Here is a 22,395-nt window from a genome sequence, read left to right on the forward strand (position 1 = left end):
GGGCGGGCCCCTCTGGGGAGTGGGCGGGGTCTAGATGGAGGTATGGGAGGGGCCGCTTGGGCAGTGGGCGGGTCCCGGGTGATCCGGGTCTCTCGGTGAGATCTCGCGCTGGTTCTGCAAGGAGGCGTCGTCATGGTGGCGCCTGTGGTGTATTTGGCGGTGGCAACTCTACTTGTCGGCCTTATCCTCTTCCTGACTCGCATCAGGAGCCGAGGGGCAACAGGTAGGAGATGCTACCGCTCCGGAACCGGTCAGATCTGGTCCTTCGGGCTTCCGAGCTTTTGTAGGCCATGACTCTGCGGTCAATGCGCAGGCGCCGACGTTCCTGGCAGGGCTAGGGAGCAGTCAGACAAGTTGTACGCATGCCCATATGTGGTAACTACGGGGACCGGTGCGGATCCTCAGAGCTAAAACCAAATCTGGGAACCGGGAGTCAGTCCCCCTACCCTCTTCTTCCACTCCTAAACGAAACTCTTGCGGCATCCTTCTCTTCACCACCTGGCACTTATACCACAGGGGCCAGCCAGGTCCTAACAGACACCCCTCATTTATTACCGTCTGCGCTCTTAGGGTAGGCCACAGAGTTTTTCCCCTCCTAGGCTGGCTCCAGCCTGGGTGCCGGTAGGAAGCATCTGAGTGTTTTCTGCCCACAGGGGGCTGGAGGAACTATGAATGGGTTCCAGGAAAGTCTCTTGAAGCTCTTTCCTTCCTCACCAGGGAGAGCATCTAGGCTGCCTTGGCCTCTGCCCCACCTGGTTCTGCATCCTGATCAGGTCATTCGTTGGCCAGGGCACAGGACAGATGCACCTAGGACAGATGCACCTGTCAGCCCCCATCCCCATTTTTTGTCAGCATAGGGGTTTGTGTATTTATCTCTTCCACTCCTTAGCCCCATAAACTCTTTCAGAGCATGGGCCTGCTCCAAGAGCAAGGGAGAGCGAACCTGAGATAAGACTGATAGGAAACATCTTCCTGAGGGCTGAGACTTAAACCTTGCCTGGTAGGTGTGCCCTCTAGTTGGGGTGGTATACAAAACTATGGCAGATGGGGTTAAGCAATAAGTAAGTAGTTCTGAACTGGGCCTTCACTGAGATCTGGAGACACTAGGGTGGGAATATAACTACAGGCAAACTGGAATAGTGGGGCATTGAAGGCCGAGAAAAATTTCATCACAAGCAGAGAAAACAGGTGAGCTTTCTGAATCAGTTGTAAAGGCCTTATCACCAGACTAGAAGTTGAAGCTTGGTGCTAAGGGCATTAAGAATCTGGAAGGAGGTTGAGGAGGAGAAGGAGGAGGAGGCTTCTGTTATGTGGCTTCCCCAGCGATCAGGAGGGCTGGGACACCTGATAACATTGTGGTTCCTCTCTTCCCAAAGCTGGTCAAGAGCCACTGCAGAATGAAGAGGAGCCAGTAGTGGCAGGCCAGCCATCCCAGTTTTGGCCCCTCGAGCCTGAAGAGCAGAGAGCTGGAGGCAGGCCCAGGCGCAGGAGGGACCTGAGCAGCCGCCTTCAAGCCCAGCGTCGAGCCCAGCGTGTGACCTGGGCAGAAGGGGATGACAACGAGGAGGAAGCTGCAGCCGTAGGTAAGAAGGGCTCAGAGGCCTTATGGCGAAGAGGGTTGGATTGGGAGTGAAGAGTTTCCCAAACTTAGTGGGTTTGTTGAATGTGAAGCAACAGTGCAGGAGGGATGTCTGGGAGTCACAGAGTAGGGTAGGTAAAGATTTAGAATCTGGACTTTGGCCATGGGGGCCAACATTTCTGGATCCTAATGAGTCCATTTGGTAAGCCCCCTCTCAGTATTTAAGCAAGAGGGCAAAGGTCTTCACACTGATTCAGGAATTCCTCAGCCCATCTCTTATATTCTAGCACCCTTCCTGGAGTGGGGTAACTTATAACCCCTGAAGAAGGATCTGGAGGTAGAGACATTTCTGTTCACATAGAGGCCTCCTTAATTTGTGGTGCTAGGAGACCAATATATTCCTTAAGGTTGGAGAAAAGGCTATTTTTTTTTACAATATTTAAAGGCTGTCTTGAGTCTAAAGAGGGAGTATCTGGGTCTTCCCCAGAAGCTAGAGGTAATTGAGGCTCTTGCCTTGAGCTCTTAGGATTAGTACCTTTGCCTCAAAAAGAAGCTCTCTGAGACAGGTGTGGTGGCACACACTTCTAATCCTACCACTTAGGATACTGAGGTAGAAATGTCTCAAATTTGAAGCCAAGCTGGGCTACATATTGAGACCCTGTCTCAAAACAAAACAAAGGCTAGGAATGTGGCTTAGTGGTAGAGTGCTTGCCTAGCATGCATAAAGCCCTGGGTTCGATTCCTCAGTATCACATAAACAGAAAAAGTTGGAAGTGGCACTGTGGCTCAAGTGGTAGAATGCTGCCCTTCACCAAAAGAAGCTCAGGGACAGTGTCCAGGCTCTGAGTTCAAGCCCCAGGACTGGCCAAAAAAAGAAGAAAAAAACTTGCTAGGAATGGTAGTATATACCTGTAATCTCAGCATTCAGGAGGCTGAGGCAGAAAGATCATGAGTTCAAGACCAACCAAAGCCATTCAAGACCCTGTCTCAGAAAACAAAGCAAAACATGGAGGTGGAACTGTGGCTTAAAGTGATAGAGTGCTACCAAGCCCCACAACTGACAAAAAAAAGAAGAAAAAAAAAAGAAAACAAAGCAAAACAAAAAAGAATAACAAAAAAAAATAGAGCCTTCCTGTCTCAGACTTGGTAGCAGAACCTTTACTCAGTCGTCATCAGATCCTTAACTTTTTTTTTTTTTTTTTTTTTGCCATCCCTGGAGCTTGCCTCAGGGCCTGAGCACCGTCCCTGGCTTCTTTTTGCTCAAGGCTAGCACTCTGCCACTTGAGCCACAGCGCCACTTCTGGCTGTTTTCTATATATGTGGTGCTGGGGAATCAAACCCGGGGCTTCATGTATACAAGGCAAGCACTCTTGCCACTAGGCCATATTCCCAGCCAAGATCCTTAACTTTCAACTGGCCCTGGTATATAGTCCTGGGATTAAGGCTGATCTTTTTTTTTTTTTTTTTTTTTTTGGTGTGTATATTCTAGGCCTGGGTCTTAAACTCAGAGTCTGGGCATTGTCCCTGACTGAAGGATAGTACTCTTACCACTTGGGCCACAGCTCCACTCCAGTTTTTTTGGTGCTTAATTGGAGATAAAAAGGCTCATGGACTCCTGCCTGAGTTGGGCTCAAACTGTGATCCTGGGATCTCAGCCTCCTGAGTAGCTAGGATTATAGCTGTGAACCACTGAGGCTCCATTAAGGCTGATCCTTAACTTGTCATCTGGCTCTGGTAGGACAAAAGAAGAATCTTGGCCAGAAGCTGAGCCCAGAATGCTCAGACATTTCTGACTAGGATTTCAGGTTTGGGGTTGGGGTAAATTTCCCCCCTAGGATCATCACCCATGGAAGTTTAGTACAGAAATGGAAGCCAGGGATTTCTACAAGCCCAGCTATCCCCCACCTGTGATCCTCAGACATTTGAATATCAGCACCTCTCTCTTAGATCTGCACTTTATCTATAAAGTCTCATCTGTCCCTAGTCCCTCCCAGCTCCCAACCCTACCCCACATACACATGTACTTACATACACTCATGCATATGTGCACATATGTGATTTACAATAGATTCCTCTGAAGGACAGAGGTGAGGAGAAGGGGCTTTCCCTGTGGTGTGAGGGAAAAGGATGGGGCAGATTTTCTCTGGCTAGGACCTGAACTATCTCTCTGACCATACCCAGACCAAGAGGAAGAAGGAATTGAGAAGCCAGTGGAAACTCACCTGACAGGGAAAATTGGAACCAAGAAACTACGGAAGCTAGAGGAAAAGCAGGCTCGAAAAGCTCAGCGTGAGGCAAGGAAAAGGGACAGAGCATGACTACGGGAGGTCCGGGATTGCCCTCCTTTCCCTGTTCTTGAAATTCTGCCCTTGGGACTCCCCTCTATACTGTGCTGGTGGTTGCTGCTTGCCTGGCTCCTGTCTCTTCCAACCTTAGTCTGTGTCCATTGCCATCCCTGGCCTGTCTGGGAGGTGGGAAAACTATCTGGAGTTGGGTAATGTACCACTATGAAGGCCTCTCTCCAGGCAGAGGAGGCTGAACGTGAGGAACGGAAACGCTTGGAGTCCCAGCGTGAGGCAGAGTGGAAGAAGGAGGAGGAACAGCTTCGCCTGGAGGAAGAGCAGAAGGTGAGGCTGACACCTGACCCTATCTCAGCACACCTTGCTTCTATACAATTTTCTCACCCCTCCATCCTAGAGGATGGGCTGTGGCTTATTTGGACCCGGGCATCAAAAATGTCACTTTTATGGAAACAGTATTACTGTGAAACCTCACAGGAAATCCAGTAGGGTATTGCTGTGTTTTCTTGCCATCCCATACTTCTTTGAAAAGAAGTGTGTGTGCAGCCTACACTGAAGGGGTAGAAAAGGACCTACATAAATGACTTTTTATTGTTGTTGTTTGAGTTTTTTGCTAGTTCTGGGGCTTGAACTCAGGACCTAGGCACTGTCCCTGAGCTTCTTTTGCTCAAAGCCAGTGCTCTATCACTTGAGCTATAGCACCATTTCCTTTTTTTTTTTTTTTTTTTCTGTTTATGTGGTACTGAGGGATTGAACCCAGGGCTTCATGCATGCTAGGCAAGCACTGTACCACTAAGCTACATTCCCAGCCCCATAAATGACTTTTACAGGAGATAAAAACTTTTTCATGGTATTGAAAAGTAACACAGTGATACTGTTTAATTGTTGCAGCCTTAGCCACTGTGAGCATGTTCCTGTGTACCTTGGACCTTGACTCATTGTTTCATTTTTTTAGCACTTGCTTCCTATAATGACAAGCTGCTTTTAGGCTTTTCATTATGATGATGATGATGATGAGATATGGTAGTTGTGCCAAGAAGTTACAGTTCCAGAAATTAGGTTATGAGTATAATGCTTCTTGGACTATGTCACCTCTTCCTTCATTCTCTCCTGTCTTCCCCTTCCCATTCCTAGGCTTTTCTCTTATGTTACTTGCCTTAGCATAGTTTCATATTTTATTTATTTAATCGTGTGTGTGTATGTTCCTAGGGCTTGAACTCGGGGCTTGGGTACTATCAGTGTTTTTGCTCAAGGCTATTTCTACACTTGAGCTAAGTTTCACTTCTGGCTTTTTGATGGTTAATTGGAGATACAAGTCTCATGAACTTCACTGCCTGGGCTGGCTTCAAACTACAATCATCAGATCTCAGGCTCCTGAGAGCTAAAATTACAGGTGTTAGCCACTGGCATCTGATTTTATTATCTTTAAGTAATAGTTTAAAGGATTCCAAGCTGGGAATATCGCCTAGTGGCAAGAGTATTTGCCTCGTATACATGAAGCCCTGGTTAGATTCCTCAGCACCACATATATAGAAAAGGCCAGAAGTGGCACTGTGGCTCAAGTGGCAGAGTGCTTGCCTTGAGCAAAAAGAAGCCATGGACAGTGCTCAGGCCCTGAGTCCAAGCCCCAGGACTGGCAAAAAAAAAAAAAAAAAAAAAAGATTTCAATTCAACATGTCAATTTATAAATGCAGTACATCTTTATCAATGTCATCCCTTTCCATAATTCTCCCTCATCCTATTGTTTCTTTTTAAAAAATTCTTTTGACCACTGTATTGCACATTTGTGGATATATTTTTGTTAGTATTTATATTACATATCATATACTATAAATAGATCCATTTACATTACACATATTCTATAATAGATATGTAAATGAACACATACACACCTATTGTTTCATATTTTACTGGTTTCTCTTTTTTTTTTTTTTTGGCAAGTCCTGGGACCCTGCCACTTGAGCCACAGCGCCACTTCTGGCCATTTTCTGTATATGTGGTGCTGGGGAATTGAACCCAGGGCCTCATGTATACAAGGCAAGCACTCTTGCCACTAGGCCATATCCCCAGCCCTGTTTCATATTTTAGAAACAGCTGAGTGTTTTGGCAAATGGTTTGGGTTGGAATGAGGCCATTTTATTAGTTGGTGATGGTGTCAGAGCAATGTAAGTAGACTAGGGAATTTTAAGGAAGTCAGAAAGTAAATGAGATCTCATTTCTGACCAAGGTATCTGGCCAGCTGACTGTGGGATTTGTCGAGCCAGGGAACCAATAGGAGGACCAGACATGTGGGGGATAGATCACAAGGTCTGTTAGGTGCCTGTGTCATGTGGATAGTTGTGTGTTTGGTAGGAGAGATTAGAGTGGAAATACAACTGACAATCACAGGGGTGTTGAGGCTGTGAGCTAGGCAAGGTGGCCCAGAGAGTGCAGAAGAGAAAGCAAGAGAAGGGCTGAATGTTGGAGGTGGGAAGGAAGCCCATTAAATGGAAGGTAGAAGCCAGAGGAGGAGAGGTGATGGTTTGCCATACCCAGAACCATTACGATGGCAGGGATTTGAGGCCTGAAGGTTGTCCTTTGGATTTGTGAAGTAGAGGGCACGAATGAGACCATAGCAGAAAGTGTTTTAGTGGAGCGGGGTACCCAGAAACCAGCTTGGAGTAGGCTTCTGGGTGTATAGGTAGTGAGAAAGAGCCTGGTATTTGTTCACAACATCTGGATATGATTGAGTAAGGAGAAGGTGGGATTGTGCCAAGGTTTTTTTTTTTTTTTAGAGATTCTTGCTAACTTACCTCTTGAGGAAGGAGGGCAGGGAAAGAGGCTGAGGAGACTTTGTTTGGGTGGTGATAGGACTGAGGACAAGAGAAGCCTTTCTTTCTGCCTGTTGTTTACCTGGAAGACCATGGGGTGGGAGTCTTGAATTCACTGAGAGTAGACTGGGTTCTATGTCCAGATGTCCTACAGGGATAGCAGAACCCAGAACAGGGATGAATAGACAGCTGCCCTCACTGTTACTCCCCTGTGTCCACAGGCAGAGGAGGAGAGAAAGGCCCGGGAGGAGCAAGCCCGGCGGGAGCATGAAGAGTACCTGAAACTGAAGGAGGCCTTCGTGGTAGAGGAGGAGGGTGTGGGTGAGACCATGACGGAGGAGCAGGTAAGCCCACAGCCCTTGGCTTGGCAACTGAGAGTTGGGTGGGCCTCAGTATTAGTAGGCCATTGTGGCAGGATCCTTGTTCTCAGTGGAGAATGGTGTCCCATCACCCCAAACCTTGGGACACTGCGCTGCTTTTGCAATCAGGTGGTTGGGCTGGCGCAGAGGCAGGCAGCAGGCAGGTGAACAGAGAGTAACACCGTTGGGGCCAGACATGAGCCTTTGTTTCTATCAGGAAGATACTCACTCTGATTTCTCTGCCCCTCTAGTCCCACAGCTTCTTGACAGAATTCATCAACTATATTAAGGTAAGAGACTCAGAAGAACACTGGTGTCAGCTCCTGACACACGTGTTTGTGTGTGTGTGTGTGTGTGTGTGTGTGTGTATGTGTATTCGTAGGGCCCAGGGGGGAAGGCAGGCATCACTGCAGGCACAGGTGGATTATTCAGTCTTTCCTAGGAGTGGCAGAGCCCAGAGGAGCTAAGCTGCTGGGTCTAGGCCAGGAAAGCCCCTTCCTCTCAGACTTGGGAGGTAAAGAAGGAGGACTGGGTGTCTGGGGGAGGCTCGAGCTTCTGATGGCATCCTCACACTGGGTTTGACAGATCCCCCTGCTCTTCAGACCCCACGCTCAGTGAGTCATTGTGTTTTCAAATCTGCTCACATGTGTTTTCTGTCAGTTCTGTCACACTGAGGCTCTGCTGAGTTGAAGCAGGCACCCTCTGTCATGTGCTGCTGACCAGGAACATGGGTTTTCTAGGAGAACCAGGGTGGTATTTCCTTTGAAATTAGGGCAAGGCAGAATTGTGCCCCTTGAGCCCACAGCTACCTCAGAGGCCACCCTGATCCTGCTCTGGGATGCATAAGCATGTCCTGATCTGCTTTGCTGCTAGGCAACTTGTCTCCCACAAAGGATGCAGCGAGGGGAGAGGTTTTCAAGTGCAACTCAGAGGTGCAGAGGCGGCTGAGGGAAGGAGTGCAGAGGGAACGGGGGCGATGGTGGGGGTGGTATCAGGGGCTGCCAAGGAACCAGGGCTTGCATAATCCTCCCCCACCACTCCTGAAAGAGAGCAGAGTTTAGTTGCCTCCCAGCTGCAGCGAAAGGGTGGGCTCACAGCCTGAGGCTCAGGGTCCCTAAGAAGGAGAGATGCTGGTAGCTTCCACAGCGTCCTGCTTCCTCCAGCTGCAAATATTCCCTTTTGTTGGAACCTTTTTTCCTCCCCTGCACACTCGGGTGGGGTTTGCTGCTCTGGGCAGGATTTCTTACACTGTCCTGCTGGCTATCCCCTCCTACACAGTTGGCTGCAACTTGGTCCCAAAATACCTTGTCCAGGAAACCTTTCCAGGTAGATTTAGAGGAAGGAGTCATAGTCAGTGTCACCTTCTCCTCTGCAGAGACTAGAGGAGAGTCTAGGGCTATTCTGGTCCTTAGTGGCTCTCTGGCGGTTCCTTTCTCCAAGTTTCTCCAAGTTCTTTGGAGTAGCAGTTTCTCCAGTCTATGCAGACTGATTCTCCCAGAGCTGTTTTTCTGTTTTGTTTTGTTTTGTTTTTTGCCAGTCCTGGGCCTTGGACTCAGGGCCTGAGCACTATCCCTGGCTTCTTTTTGCTCAAGGCTAGCACTCTGCCACTTGAGCTACAGCACCACTTCTGGCTTTTTCTATATATGTGGTGCTGAGGAATTGAACCCAAGGCTTCATGTATACGAGGCAAGCACTCTTGCCATTAGGTCATATTCCCAGTCCCCAGAGCTGTTTTCTGGCAGGGGGGAGATCTTCTGAAATTCAGCCCACTCATCTTCTTCCTCACTCCAAGGGATTGGGCCTTCTATTTTTTTTTGGCCAGTCCTGGGGCTTGAACTCAGGGCCTGAGCACTGTCCCTGGCTTCTTTTTATTCAAGGCTAGCACTCTGCCACTTGAGCCACAGTGCCACTTCTGGCCGCTTTCTGTATATGTGGTGCTGGGGAATTGAACCCAGGGCCTCATGTATACGAGGCAAGCACTCTTGCCACTAGGCCATATCCCCAGCCCCGGATTGGGCCTTCTAGACTAAGGATTATCAACAGAGCTGGAGGAAGGTTTCTGCACATAGAATATTGATGTGAGATATAGGCATTGCTTGCTTTTGCCAGTCCACTCTACTATTGACCCTGGCTGGGTTTGTCTGTTTCTCTGGTCATTTTTTTTTCCCAACATGCTTTTGGCTAGGTCCTCATGTTGACTTTGTGGTTCTTCTCTGAGCTGTCACTGAGCCCAATGCCTGGAACTTGTTTTGTGGGTAGTGGCTAGCTGGCCAGGTCACCTTGTGCTTGCCTGTTCCCTGGCCCAATTGCCTCTTGCTTGCCTCCCTACTTGTACATACGGTTTGGCATTTCAAACAAGTCACATGCCATGTGCAGCTGGGGAGGTGTCACAGTGTCATTCCTCCCCCAGCTCATTTGCTGTGCAAGATTCACAGAAATGTAAAGGACCGCCTTCTCCCGAGTCACATGCTGCCTATGGGGGAGGCGGGGGCTCATGCATGTGTAGACCCAGCCGTGGAGCCTCAGCTGCACCCCTGGGAACTCATATTTCTACTGAGAGTGTGACAACAGCACGTGGAGCACGGGGCTGCACACGGGAAGCACTCGTCAATGTTAGCGACAGTTATTTTCAGGGTGGGCTCAGTGCCTTAGACAGTGTGAAGAGAATGGATGAAAAGAAGTGTGGATATGTCAGGAAGTGTGGATATGTCAGGGTGGTGGAGGGTCTAGGCTGAGTGGGTAGGGAACACAGGTGAGACAGGAATGAGCCCCCTACCTAAGGGCTCTGAGAGATCTCAGTTTATGGAGGCCCTTTATCTTTTTTTTCTCCTGTCCATCTTCCTGTCTCACCAGCTGGTCTCTGAACTTAATGAGTGGGAGCTGTGTCTTACTATTTTCTCTCTGCACCTTCTCAGTTCTCTGTTCTGCCTCAGTTCTCAGTAAACACAGGTCTTGAATACAATTTTTTTTATTTTTATTTTTTATTTTTTGCCAGTCCTGGGGCTTGGACTCAGGGCCTGAGCACTGTCCCTGGCTTCTTCCCGCTCAAGGCTAGCACTCTGCCACTTGAGCCACAGCACCATTTCTGGCCGTTTTCTGTATATGTGGTGCTGGGGAATTGAACCAGGGCTTCATGTATATGAGGCAAGCACTCTTGCCACTAGGCCATATCCTCAACCCTGAATACAATATTTTTGGTGGTGAGTTGTTGTTTTTTATGCCAGTCCTGGGGTTTGAACTCATAGGCATTGTCCCTGAGCTTTCATACTCAAGGCTAGTGTTCTAACATTTGACCTACAGCTCCACTTCTGGCTTTTGGGGGACAGTCTTACAGACTTTTCTGACTGGTCTGGCTTTGAACCTCAATCCTCAGATCTCAGCCTCCTGAATAGCTAGGATTACAGGCATGAGGCACTAGTGCCCAGCTTGTAGATAATTTTAAAAAATAGATTAGATCAAAACGTGAGCCTCAGGGAGTAACATGGTGGCAATGACTTGACCAAACTCAGCCTTTCTCCCTTTTTCTCCCACTTCTTGTAGCAATCCAAGGTTGTGCTCTTGGAAGACCTGGCTTCCCACGTGGGCCTTCGAACTCAGGTAAACCCTGAAAGGTGGATTGCTAAGTGGAGTGTGGCCACAGAGTCTTTGTAGACAACAAGGTGAGGGCGAAAGAGGAGAACTAACCTAATGATAGAGATCCCTAATGCCCCTTCAAACTTGCCTCCAACAAGAGTGAGGAGAGTATAAGAATCTCTTGGCACTCAAAGAGTCCTGCATTTCTACTAGATTAAAAGAATATATAGAAAGGAAAAATAAAATTTGAATTCCATCTCTACCAGCCCCATCACCAAATAGCCCAAATCCGGTTACCCTGACAACTCTTGTAAAGAGGCTACCTCATGACTAGATGTCTCCATCACTCCCTTCCTGACTGAAATCCTTGAGAGTCTTTCAGGGGTCAGAGCAAGAACCTCTTCGGCCCTAAACTCCTCCAGTGTTGAAGCACAGGATCAAACCAGGGGAGATTTGGCTGCAGTAGAAGGGAGGTTGCAGATGGCTTCCCCCCACTTTGGGGACCACAACACCTCTCTCTCTTCTGAGACTTTTTCTCCTCGTAGGACACCATAAACCGTATCCAGGATCTGCTGGCTGAGGGCACTCTAACAGGTGAGAGGGTGAGAATCAATTACTATAGGGCCTGGCCTTGGGGAATGGCTAGCACAGGGAGGTACAGGGACTTGTCATAGGCAGGATGACTGTTATGGGTGGTGGAGGGTTGTGTAGCAAGGGGTACTGAGTCACCCTTAGGGAGGGGGTCGGCTGAGGAGTGATAAGGATAGCCAGAGGCACCTGATTTCACTTGCTGTCAGGAAAGGCCAGGCAGGCAGGAGACCTGTGGGGCTCTGAGTCAGATGCAAAGGAGTGGATGGTCACTGTCAGGCCATTGGGGGAGGGTCCAGGAGAGCTCAGCCCCACAACCTGCATGTCCCCACAGGTGTGATTGACGACCGGGGCAAGTTCATCTACATAACCCCAGAGGAACTGGCTGCTGTGGCCAACTTCATCCGACAGCGGGGCCGGGTGTCCATCACCGAGCTTGCCCAGGCCAGCAACTCCCTCATCGCCTGGGGCCAAGAACCCCCTGTTCAGGCTCCTGCCTGACTCCAGCTCTTTCCTCTTGGACTTTGAGCTGGCAAAGCTTATCTGGCCACACGTCTTCATCCCTCCCTACCACATTGGGGTAGTGGTGGAGTATGGCCAAGAAGTTGTAGATTAAAGGTCTGTGAGCACTGCTGAGCATTTTGTAGCTTCATGTGGCAGAATACCTGGCGAGGATCTCAGATAGGCAGGTGAAATCTGGATCTCCGGATATCTGAGAGTGAGCAGGTTTCCTTGCGAGCTGGTGAATTTCCCCGACTCCTCTGGATTTTTTTTGTTTTTTGCTTTTTTGGCAGTCCTAGGTTTTGCTAGTCATGCACCATTCTGCCCAGTCATTGTGTTTCCTCCATAATTTGAGATGACAGATAGGTGCCACCATGCCCAGCCATTGATTGAGATAGTCTCATTAACTTTTATAGAGCTGGCCTCAAATAAAAAAACCCTCTTGTTGGGGTCAGCTGCACCTTTAAGGGGCCACAGCTGACCTCGGCCTGTCCCTCCCCTTCCTGTCTTTAACAGGAAGAGAAGCCCCTGTCCCTGGGGCTAGCACGTGTGCTATGGTGGAGGGGTACCCCAGGGGGCCCATCCATAGGGGGCTGGACCTCTGCCAACAAAGGAAGTCTCCTGACATCATTTGAGGGACAGCTCCTTGGGACCAATCAGGGGCCCCTCTCTTGTGCCCGCCTTTGGGGTATATCTGGGAGACTCCTCATTTGAATAAACAGAAGCCCTAGAGGTTTTTCTCCAGGGGCCCACGCATCCGTGTCGTTCTTGGCGGTTTTGGGGCACCCTGTGACCACACGTCACCAAGGCTACCTGTGGCCATCGCTCCTTCGTGGGCGATAATGGACCACCCAGGAAGGGGCGGACAAGCCCCTTCCCCCCCCACCAAGCAAGGGAAGTAGAGAGAGAGAGAGAGACGAGGCTACCTGTGGCCATCGCTCCCACGTGAGAGCGATAGAGGACCACCCAGGAAGGGACGGACAAGCCCCTTCCCCCCCAAGCAAGGGGAAGTCGAGAGAGAGAGCCCACACCTTCTACTTTACCTCCCAAAGTAGTTTGAGCTACCCTGACTGTGAAGTCCCATTCTTTGTGTATGTGTATGCATGTGTGTATGTGTACACACACATATGTGGGCATACCTGTGTCTGCCAAAACTCAGGGCCAGGGCACTCTCCCTTAACATTTTCGATCAAGACTGGTGCCACTTAAGCCACACTTCTAATTCTGCCTTTTTACCTAGTTAACTGGAGATAAGAGTCTCACATACTTTTCTGTCCAGGCTATGTTTGAAGCAGGATCCTCAGAGCTCAGCCTCCTGAGTAGCTAAGATTATAGGCATAAGCCACCATTCTCATTCATTCATCCATTCCTTCATTGAAAGAACGGTTTGTGCCCTTTGGGCCCAGCTACTATGGCCCAGCCAAGCTCTTTCTCTACCCATACCCCCTGAGAGTGAAAGTGAGGAAATCCCTTAGGTCATACCTTCCTTAACTAAAGAGGAAGTCTTTTTTTTTTTGCCATTCCTGGGGCTTGGACTCAGGGCCTGAGCACTGTCCCTGGCTTCTTCCCGCTCAAGGCTAGCACTGCCACTTGAGCCACAGCGCCGCTTCTGGCCGTTTTCTGTATATGTGGTGCTGGGGAATCGAACCTAGGGCCTCGTGTATCCGAGGCAGGCACTCTTGCCACTAGGCTATATCCCCAGCCCCCTGGTTTCTTTTAGCTCAAGGCCAGCACTCTACCTCTTGAGCCCCAGCCCCACTTCAGGCTTTTTCTATATATGTGGTGCTGGGGAATTGAACCTAGGGCTTCGTGTATGCAAGGCAAGCATTCTACCACTAGGCTATATTCCCAGCCTTCTCCATTTATTTACTTTTTTTTTTTTGGTTAATTGTGGGGCTTGAACTCGGCCTGTGCGCTGTCCCTGAGCTCTTCAGCTCAAGGATAGCACTCAGCCATTTGAGCCACAGCGCCACTTCTGTTTTTCTGGTGGTTAATTGGAGATAAGAGTCTTATGGCCTTTCCTGCCTGGGCTGGCTTTGAACTGTGATCCACGGATCGCAGCCTCTTGAGTAGCTAGGATTACAGGCGTGAGCCACTGGGGCCTGGCCCTTTTTTTTTTTTTTTTTTTAGATTCAAGAATCCAAATCTGGGCCAAGAGCTCTGAGAAGAGTTAATGGGAAGTGCCAAATGTGGAGTCCTAGGGAGCAGCAGCGATTGAGATGGAGGAAAGGGACGTCAGTGAAGAAAAAAGGCTAGCCAGCTGCTTGTGGAGACAGGCAGATGAGGAGGGCCTGCTTGAGCTGGATTTAATTGTACAGTGGAGACACATTGTTCATACAGCAAGTCACAAAAATTCATCCCTGAATCCTTGACAAAAAAAGGTTTAAGTGTCGTGGGTGATTCCACCCACTGGTGGATATGAGAACCATATGCTCAGAAGTGGGTGTGAGATGGAGATGTGTGTCTCCTGTAGGGTCAGTCTCACTGGTTCCTGTGGGTTCTTCATGACCTGAGGATCCTGCTGTGCTGAGAGTGAGGCACGTGTTTCAATATGGAGGTTTTCTGCTTTGTTTTTTTTTAATACAAGGTGGTCCCTAAACATAAGCCATCTACTTACTTTGGTGCCTGATGGAGGTGGCAGTTTTCTGTTCCAGCCCAGAAGGAGGTTGGCTGTGTGGATGGTAATGGAGAAACAGTGCATCAGGCTCCAGGATCACAGTCTTCCTAAGGAGAGGAGTTGTCAAGGGTGATTTTGACTCATGTGCCATAGCATTGAATATATAGGAATTCAATTCCAAATAAGAGGTGACTCTGGTAACTTATCAGCACCAGGCACTTCAAGTCAGTGAATGGAATGCATGCATTGTTTGGAAAGCCATCTGGAGCCCACAGTCTTAGTAGGAGAAGGAAGAAACACAGTATGCGGTAGGAACATTATAAAGTGAAAACAGAGCTGGGCACTGGTGGCTCATGCCTGTAGTCCTAGCTACTCAGGAAGCTGAGACCTGAGGATTGCGGTTCAAAGCCAGCCTAGGCAGGAAAGTCCATGAAACTCTTACCTCCCACAAACTACTCAGAAAAAGCTGGATATAACACAAGTAGTAAGAGTGTAGCCTTGAGCAAAAGAAGCTCAAGGGCAATGCCCAGGCCCAGAATTCAAGCCCCAGGACCAGCAAAATAATAATGAAGTCAAAACAGATGACTTATAGTTAGATCGATGATTCTCAACCCTGATTATTCATTAGAATTATCCAGAGATTATTCCTTAGTTTCATGTCAGGCTGTATCCAGGATCAGAATCAGAACCTCTGGAAGTAGCATCAGAGACTATCAGTATGAGACTCCACAGGGCAAGTGAGGTTGAGAAGAGCAAGGGAGGGGGTACAGATTAAACAAGTAATTGAAATCCCCAGTAAAAGGGGTTACTCATAACAGCGTAATAGCTCTGGAGCCTCTTCGCAGTTCCCTTCAGCCATCTTCTCCACTGTCAACTATGTAGCAAGATGGCTAATGTAGCCTCAACACCAGCCTCAAGACCATGCAATAGCCAAAATCAGGAAAAAAGCACATCCCTTCCTTATATCCTGAAGCCTTTCAAGATTCTTGAAAAGCCTTAGTATGGAGGGAAAAAAGCCTGCCCTCCCCTCCCCTCCCCAAAAAACAAACCCTTTACTATTTAGTATGAGTTTGTTTTGTTTTGTTTTGTTTGCTTTGGTCAGTCATGGGGCTTGAACTCTGGGTCTGGACATTGTCCTTGAGCTGAAGAGCGCTGTACCACTTGAGCCACAGTACCACTTCCAGTTTTCTGGTGGTTAATTGGAGATCAGAGTCTCAGGGACTTTCCTGCCTAGGCTGGCTTTGAACTGCAGTCCTTAGATCTCAGCCTCCTGAGGAGCTAAGATTGCAGGCGTGAGCTACCGGTGCCCAGGTAGTATGAGTCCATTAATCTAACAAATTGATAAATTAAACATTTGCTAAATAATCAACATTTTGCTAAATGTGTTTAACTGCTTATACAACTAATAAATGAAAATTTATAAGCTAAACAACCTAAGTTTTTTTTGACATTTAAACATTGTTAACTGAAAAGTTTCTAAGCATTTACTTAAAACCCCCCATTAGCTTAGTAATATTAGTATACATAAGGCACTGACTTTGATCCCCAGCAACCTATTTTTTTTTTAATGGTACTGGGGTTTGAACTCAGAGCCGCACACTTGTTTAGCTTGCTTGCTTGGCTGGTGCTCTACTACTTAGCCATGCTTCCAGCCCATCTTTTTGTTGGATTACTTTGGAGATAAGTCTTATGGACTTTATTGGTCTCAAAGCTCAGTCCTCAAGAGTTCAACCTCTGGAATAGCTAGGGTTATAGGCATGAGCCACCTGTACTTGCCTAAAATTCCTTAATTTGATATATGAAATTGTTTTAACTGCTTCTATATTCTAAAAGTAGGCTGGATACATCTAATGTTATAGAGATTACAGTACATGGGTTGGGAACATGGCCTAGTGGCAAGAATGCTTGATTTGTATACATGAAGCCCTGGGTTCAATTCCCAAGCACCACATATATAGAAAATGGCCAGAAGTGGCACTGTGGCTCCAGTGGCAGAGTGCTAGCCTTGAGCAAAAAGAAGCCAGGGACAGTGCTCAGGCCCTGAGTCCAAGCCCCAGGACTGGCAAAAAAAAGATTACAGTACTGATCTGAACATGTCAGAAGTGCAAATATTTTAGTACAGTGGATTTATGTTTGCTTTCATTAGCTCTATTTTACTTTGCGTGTCTCTGTGTTGAGGGGATAGTCCCCTGAGGATTGGATCCCAAGGCCTGGGGCTTGTTAAACAAATACTCTACTATATGGACTACATTTTACGTTTTTTTCCTTTCTGAAGATACGATGTTTATTTTTTTTTATTTTTTGCCAGTCCTGGGCCTTGGACTCAGGGCCTGAGCACTGTCCCTGGCTTCCTTTTGCTCAAGGCTAGCACTCTGCCAATTGAGCCACAGCGCCACTTCTGGCCGTTTTCCATATATGTGGTACTGGGGAATTGAACCCAGGGCTTCATGTATATGAGGCAAGCTCTCTTGCCACTAGGCCATATTCCCAGCCTATCTGAAGATATGATGTTTATTTACTCTGGACTATCAGATATTCAAGTGACTGATGATCCAGGTTCCCAAGACCTATCTACCTGAGTCCTTTACCTATTGGATTTCTCCCCACAAAAGGAGCTCTGGCCAAATGTTTGCCAACTTAGTGTGGGATTTTGTAATTCTCAAGCGGTCCCTGTCCTGGGTGTCTTCACACATAGTCCAGTGTACGTCTATTCTTGCTTACAGTAGAATCTACTCTGACTCAGTTTAGTTTCATTATAAATTATCTTTCTCATGAATCTTCAAAGTCTGTTACTGACAAGGCCCTAAGGTTGGAAAGCCATAGAGGACAACTTGTCTCTTAAAAATGACATTTTATAGGATTGGCCATTACTTGAAAACTTATTGAAAATGACTGGGTAATGGGCACATGGAGATTATGCTTCCCTATTTTCATATGCTTAAAATTCCCTGTATCAGAAAGTTTAAAATGAACACAAAGAACCCTTGATGGGCTCAAGGGGCTCATGGGGCTGGAGATGTGGCACAAGAGGTAGGGTGCCTGCCTATCAAGTGCAAGACTGTTAGTTCAGTCCCCAGTACTTCCAAAAGAAAAGAGAAAAGTAGCCACTCCATTCATCTGGCCATTGGGTCATTCCCTTAGTCTTACCACAATAACCAAGCACAGAATAAAGGTTGGGTTTTTGTAATACTAAAAATTATTTTAAAACATCTGAAGAACATTAAAAAAAAAACCAGGGCTGGGGATATAGCCTAGTGGCAAGAGTGCCTGCCTCGGATACACGAGGCCCTAGGTTCGAGTCCCCAGCACCACATATACAGAAAACGGCCAGAAGCGGCGCTGTGGCTCAAGTGGCAGAGTGCTATCCTTGAGCGGGAAGAAGCCAGGGACGGTGCTCGGGCCCTGAGTCCAAGGCCCAGGACTGGCCAAAAAAAAAAAAAAAAAAAAAAAAAAAAACCACCTATGGAGAACCTATTGAGTACCTAGCATGACATTAAGCCTCCCTGGGGAAGAGCAAAAAAATGTCTACACACAGGGGAGTTGTAGTGGTATTACCCTAATAGCTGACCAGTCCCTCAGCGAGGCAAGTGTATGAAAGAGAATGGCGGCTAACAGAGACAGAGCAGATGAAGTAGAGGTGTAAGGCATGAGGTGGGCATGGACTGTTGGGTGAAGAGTGACATTAAAGGTAGGAAGGGAATGGTACGCTGAGTCCCGAGATTTGAGCTATATTTGGTGAACTGGGAAGAAGGGAGGAGTGTTTTTGTCTTGCTTGTTTTTATTTTAAGACAGGGTCTCGGGGCTGGGGATATGGCCTAGTGGCAAGAGTGCTTGCCTGGTATACATGAAGCCCTGGGTTCAATTCCCCAGCCCCACATATACAGAAAATGGCCAGAAGTGGCGCTGTGGCTCAAGTGGCAGAGTGCTAGCCTTGAGCAAAAAGAAGCCAGGGACAGTGCTCAGGCCCTGAGTCCAAGCCCCAGGACTGGCAAAAAAAAAAAAAAAAAAGGTCTTATTATGTATGTAGCACAGGTTAGCCTAGAACTAGAAATCCTGACTCAGCCTCTCAGGTGCTGAGATAACAGATATGTACCACAATACCCAGCTCTGGGAATGTTTAAGAAGTGTCTTTACGGGGCTGGGGATATGGCCTAGTGGCAAGAGCACTTGCCTCGTATACATGAGGCCCTGGGTTCGATTCCCCAGCACCACATATACAGAAAACGGCCAGAAGTAGCGCTGTGGCTCAAGTGGTAGAGTGCTAGCCTTGAACAAAAAAGAAGTCAGGGACAGTGCTCAGGCCCTGAGTTCACGGCCTAGGACTGGCCAAAAATAAAAAAAAAAAAAAAAAAAAGAAAGAAAGAAAAGAAGTGTCTTTACATATGAAACTGAACCCCTCTGTACTTCACTTTGACAATAAAGGGGGAAAACAGAACAAAACAATAACAAAAAAAGAAGTGTCTTGAATCAGTAACTTTTTTTTTTGTCAGTCATGGGGCTTGAACATGGCCTAGGTGCTGTTCCTGAGGTCTTTTGTTCAAGGACAGTGCTCTACCACTTTGAGCTAGAGTGCCACCTCCAGTTTTCTGGTGTTAATTAGAGATAAAAGTCTTATGGACTTTCCTGCCCAGGCTGGCCTTGAACTGTGATCCTTTGTTCTCAGCCTCCTGAGTAGCTAGGATTACAGGTCTAAGTCACTGGCACCTGCCAGTAACTCATTTCTTAAGCCTATATGGTCCTTGTATCCCACCAACCAGCTTCCCCTTCCATACCTCTCGTAGGCTATTGTGGTGCCCCTTAAAGCATGCACCTGGAACCTCTAGTTCCAAGCCTTGACTTAGCCCAGAATTAGGCTCTGATGTTCACTTTTTTCAACAGTATTGTTTAATGAGAGATTCAATTCATCTCCAATTAACCAATAAAAAGCAGGGCTGGAGGCATGCCTCTAGTGGTCCAATGCCAGACAAGCATTAAGTTTGAGATTCTGAGTTCAAACCCCAGTATGTGTAGTACTAAAAAAGAAAATGCAAGTCAGGTGAGAAAAAGTTAGAAAATGGTCACAAATGGCAAACAGATGCACAGGTAGATAATATGTTTTAAGAGGTCATCATAAGGGCTGGGAATATGGCTTAGTGGTAGAGGGCTTGCCTTGCATGCATGAAGCCCTGAGTTTGATTCTTCAGTACCACATAAACAGAAAAGACCAGAAGTGGTGCTGTGGCTCAAGTGATAGAGTGCTAGCCTTGAGCAGATGAAGTGCCCAGGTCCAGAGTTCAAACCTAGGACTGGCAAAAAGAAAAAAAAAAGTCATTACAATGTTTATCTGCAGTGATCATATAAATAGAAAGTTTGTAAAGAAGACTTTAAAGCTAGACCTATTTACCCTAGTTTTTACAAAAATTAAACCTGGAACCTTTTTTGGAGTCTGCCTGTTTCCATAAAATTGATTAATGATTTGAGAATAAATTTCCATGCTTTAATAATTTTACTGTTACTTAGGTTTAAAGAAGGAGTCATTGGGGCTGGGAATATGGCTTAGTGGTAGAGTGCTTGCCTAGCATGTATAAAGCCCTGGGTTCAATTCCTCAGTACCACATACACAGAAAGAGGCAGAAGTGGCGCTGTGGCTCAAGTGGTAGAGTGCTAACCTTAAGTAAAGAAGCTCAGGGACAGTGTCCAGGCCCTGAGTTCAAGCCCCAGGACTGGCCAAAAAAAAAAAAAAAAAAAAGTCATCTGCTTCATAAGCAGATGTGAGTACACAGCACTCACTTGGAAGTGGTGAGTAGGACTTCTTTTTACTTCCTGCTTCCTCTCTTATAATGAAATAAGGTCAGATAAAGTCCCAGTGCTGTAAAACAATACATCAATCATATAAAAACATTAAAAATTACAGGGAGACATTAGGGAATATAAAAGCAAAACCCATCTAAAGTCCACTGTACAGATCAGTCAAAAATAGTGGTAAGAAAGAGAATACAGTTTATATTTGCTTTTTCTTTAACTTGGTGCTCATGGGCATGCTCTCTGTGTGTTTGCACATGTGCACACACAAGTGCACATGCACGCACAGCTTATCTGCTCATAAAACAGGTTGTAATAGATGTCAGCATACTTAACTTAGATCATAACCATTTCAGTTACACTTTTTTTGTTTTGTTTTGTTTTGGCCAGTCCTGGGGCTTGGACTCAGGGCCTGAGCACTGTTCCTGGCTTCTTTTTGCTCAAGGCTAGCACTCTGCCACTTGAGCCACAGCGCCACTTCTGGCCATTTTCTGTATATGTGGTGCTGGGGAATTGAACCCAGGGCCTCATGTATATGAGGCAAGCACTCTTGCCACTAGGCCATATCCCCAGCCCTCAGTTACACTTTTATAAGATAATTCCCAAGAGCTGACATGAAAAAGAAAAACAAAAAAGATAACTCCTAAGACTTTTACTGGTAATTCCTAACCCTTTGGGCCAGTGTCAAAGATCTTCATTTACTTATAAAGCAAGCATAGCTGATTGTGGTGATTTAAGCTAATAATCAATGATTGGAAGAGGATAAGGCAGAAGGACTGTGAGGTCAAGGCCAGTCTAGGCTGTAAAAAGTTTTAGGGAAGCATGAACTGCATACTGCATTTAAAAAAAAAAACACAAAAACGAGTATCCAAAAAAAAAAAAGTAGGTTAAACAGGCATAAAAGGCCTAGGTAAAATCCTTCAGAATAGCCATCCTAACTTTGGTGGATTAAAGTACCATGTACTGCCCCAGTTTAGTGTTCAGAGGTAACAGCAGCCATCACAGAGAAAGTCCCGTCTTTTCCCAAGTGACTCCAAGGGAGTCCTTGCTAACTTGATAGATTTTTTCCCCCCTTAATATTTTGGTTGTATGTCTTGAGTTTCAACTGCTTACTTGTCATTTGAATCCATTGATCTACTTCTATTGTTGCCTATTCTTCTATAGGACTTAGGTTTCTGTGATTTCATTTGTCATTCAACACATGAATATCTCCTTTGTGTATACTACTAGTTTTCTAGTGATGCTGGAACAAGTTACCACAAACAATGTTGCACAGATTTGTTATTGTACGGTTTTTAGCTTAGAGTCTAAGAAAGGTCTTAGTGGGGCTAAAATCAGGGCGAGGCTCTGTTTATTTCAAGAGATTTATTTTCAGGTGTCCAAAAGCCACCCACATTTCTTGGCTTGTGGCCCTTTTCCTCCCTCTGCAAAACCAGTTTTGTCACATACCTCTGACCACTCTGTAGACCCATCTTTCCCTTCTCTTCTACCTTCCTTTTTAATTTTGGCCTCATACTTGCTAGATAGACACAACAACTGAGCTAGTGTCCAGTCCTTTTGTGCACTGATTATTTTTGAAATAGGGTTACTTTCTGCCTGAGCACACACCTAGACTGTAATTCTTTTTTTTTCTTCTTCCTGCTGTAGCTGGAATGACAGGTACACACTACCCAACTGTCGAGCTTGGCCTGAAACAGCAATCTTAACAGTCTTAGCCTACCACATAGCTAGATAACAGGTGTGCACCACTGCATCTAGCTATTGTTTGAGAAGTGGTCCTGTGGACTTGTTACCTGGGTCAACCTCGAACTACAATCTTTCCAATCGCACTCATCCTCCCAAATAGCTAGATGACAGGTGTAATTGTCTCATATATTTCTCTTTCACTATTTATGTGTGTATATGGTACTGAGGTTTGAACTCTGCCTCATTCTTGTCAGAATGATATTCTGCCTCTTGAGCCATACCCCCATTTCTTTTTTGGAGTTGGAACTTGACAACTTTTCTGCCATTGGCCTCAAACTACCATCCTCCAGATCTCAGCCTCCTGAGTTAGCAGGGTTACATGTGTTAAGTAGCCGAGGACTAGCTTTTCATTCACTTTTTTTAAAAAATTGTTTTTGGTTATCATGGGGCTTGAATTTAGGGACTGGGCCCTGTCCCTGAGTGCTCTACCACTTTGAGCCACAGCTCCACCTCTGGTTTTCTGGAAGTTAATTGGAGCTAAGTGTCTCACAGACTTTTCTGCCTGGGCTGGCTTTGAAGATAATCAGATCTCAGCCTCCAG

The 22,395-nt window shown here is 46.7% G+C and overlaps 1 protein-coding gene across 1 annotated transcript; it reads left to right on the forward strand.

Annotated features, from left to right (window-relative positions):
- Window positions 1-51: 51 nt before the first annotated feature.
- On the forward strand, window positions 52-11,845 carry Ddrgk1 (DDRGK domain containing 1). Its single transcript, XM_048348909.1, has 9 exons — window positions 52-223; window positions 1,377-1,583; window positions 3,761-3,873; window positions 4,105-4,206; window positions 6,911-7,033; window positions 7,300-7,338; window positions 10,589-10,645; window positions 11,167-11,215; window positions 11,544-11,845. Exons 1-9 carry the CDS (start codon window positions 133-135, stop codon window positions 11,708-11,710), a joined length of 948 nt encoding a protein of 315 aa, XP_048204866.1. The 5' UTR covers window positions 52-132; the 3' UTR covers window positions 11,711-11,845.
- The last annotated feature ends 10,550 nt before the right edge of the window (window positions 11,846-22,395 follow it).

Source organism: Perognathus longimembris, chromosome 6 (assembly GCF_023159225.1).
Source record: "Perognathus longimembris pacificus isolate PPM17 chromosome 6, ASM2315922v1, whole genome shotgun sequence".
Lineage (NCBI taxonomy): Eukaryota > Metazoa > Chordata > Mammalia > Rodentia > Heteromyidae > Perognathus > Perognathus longimembris.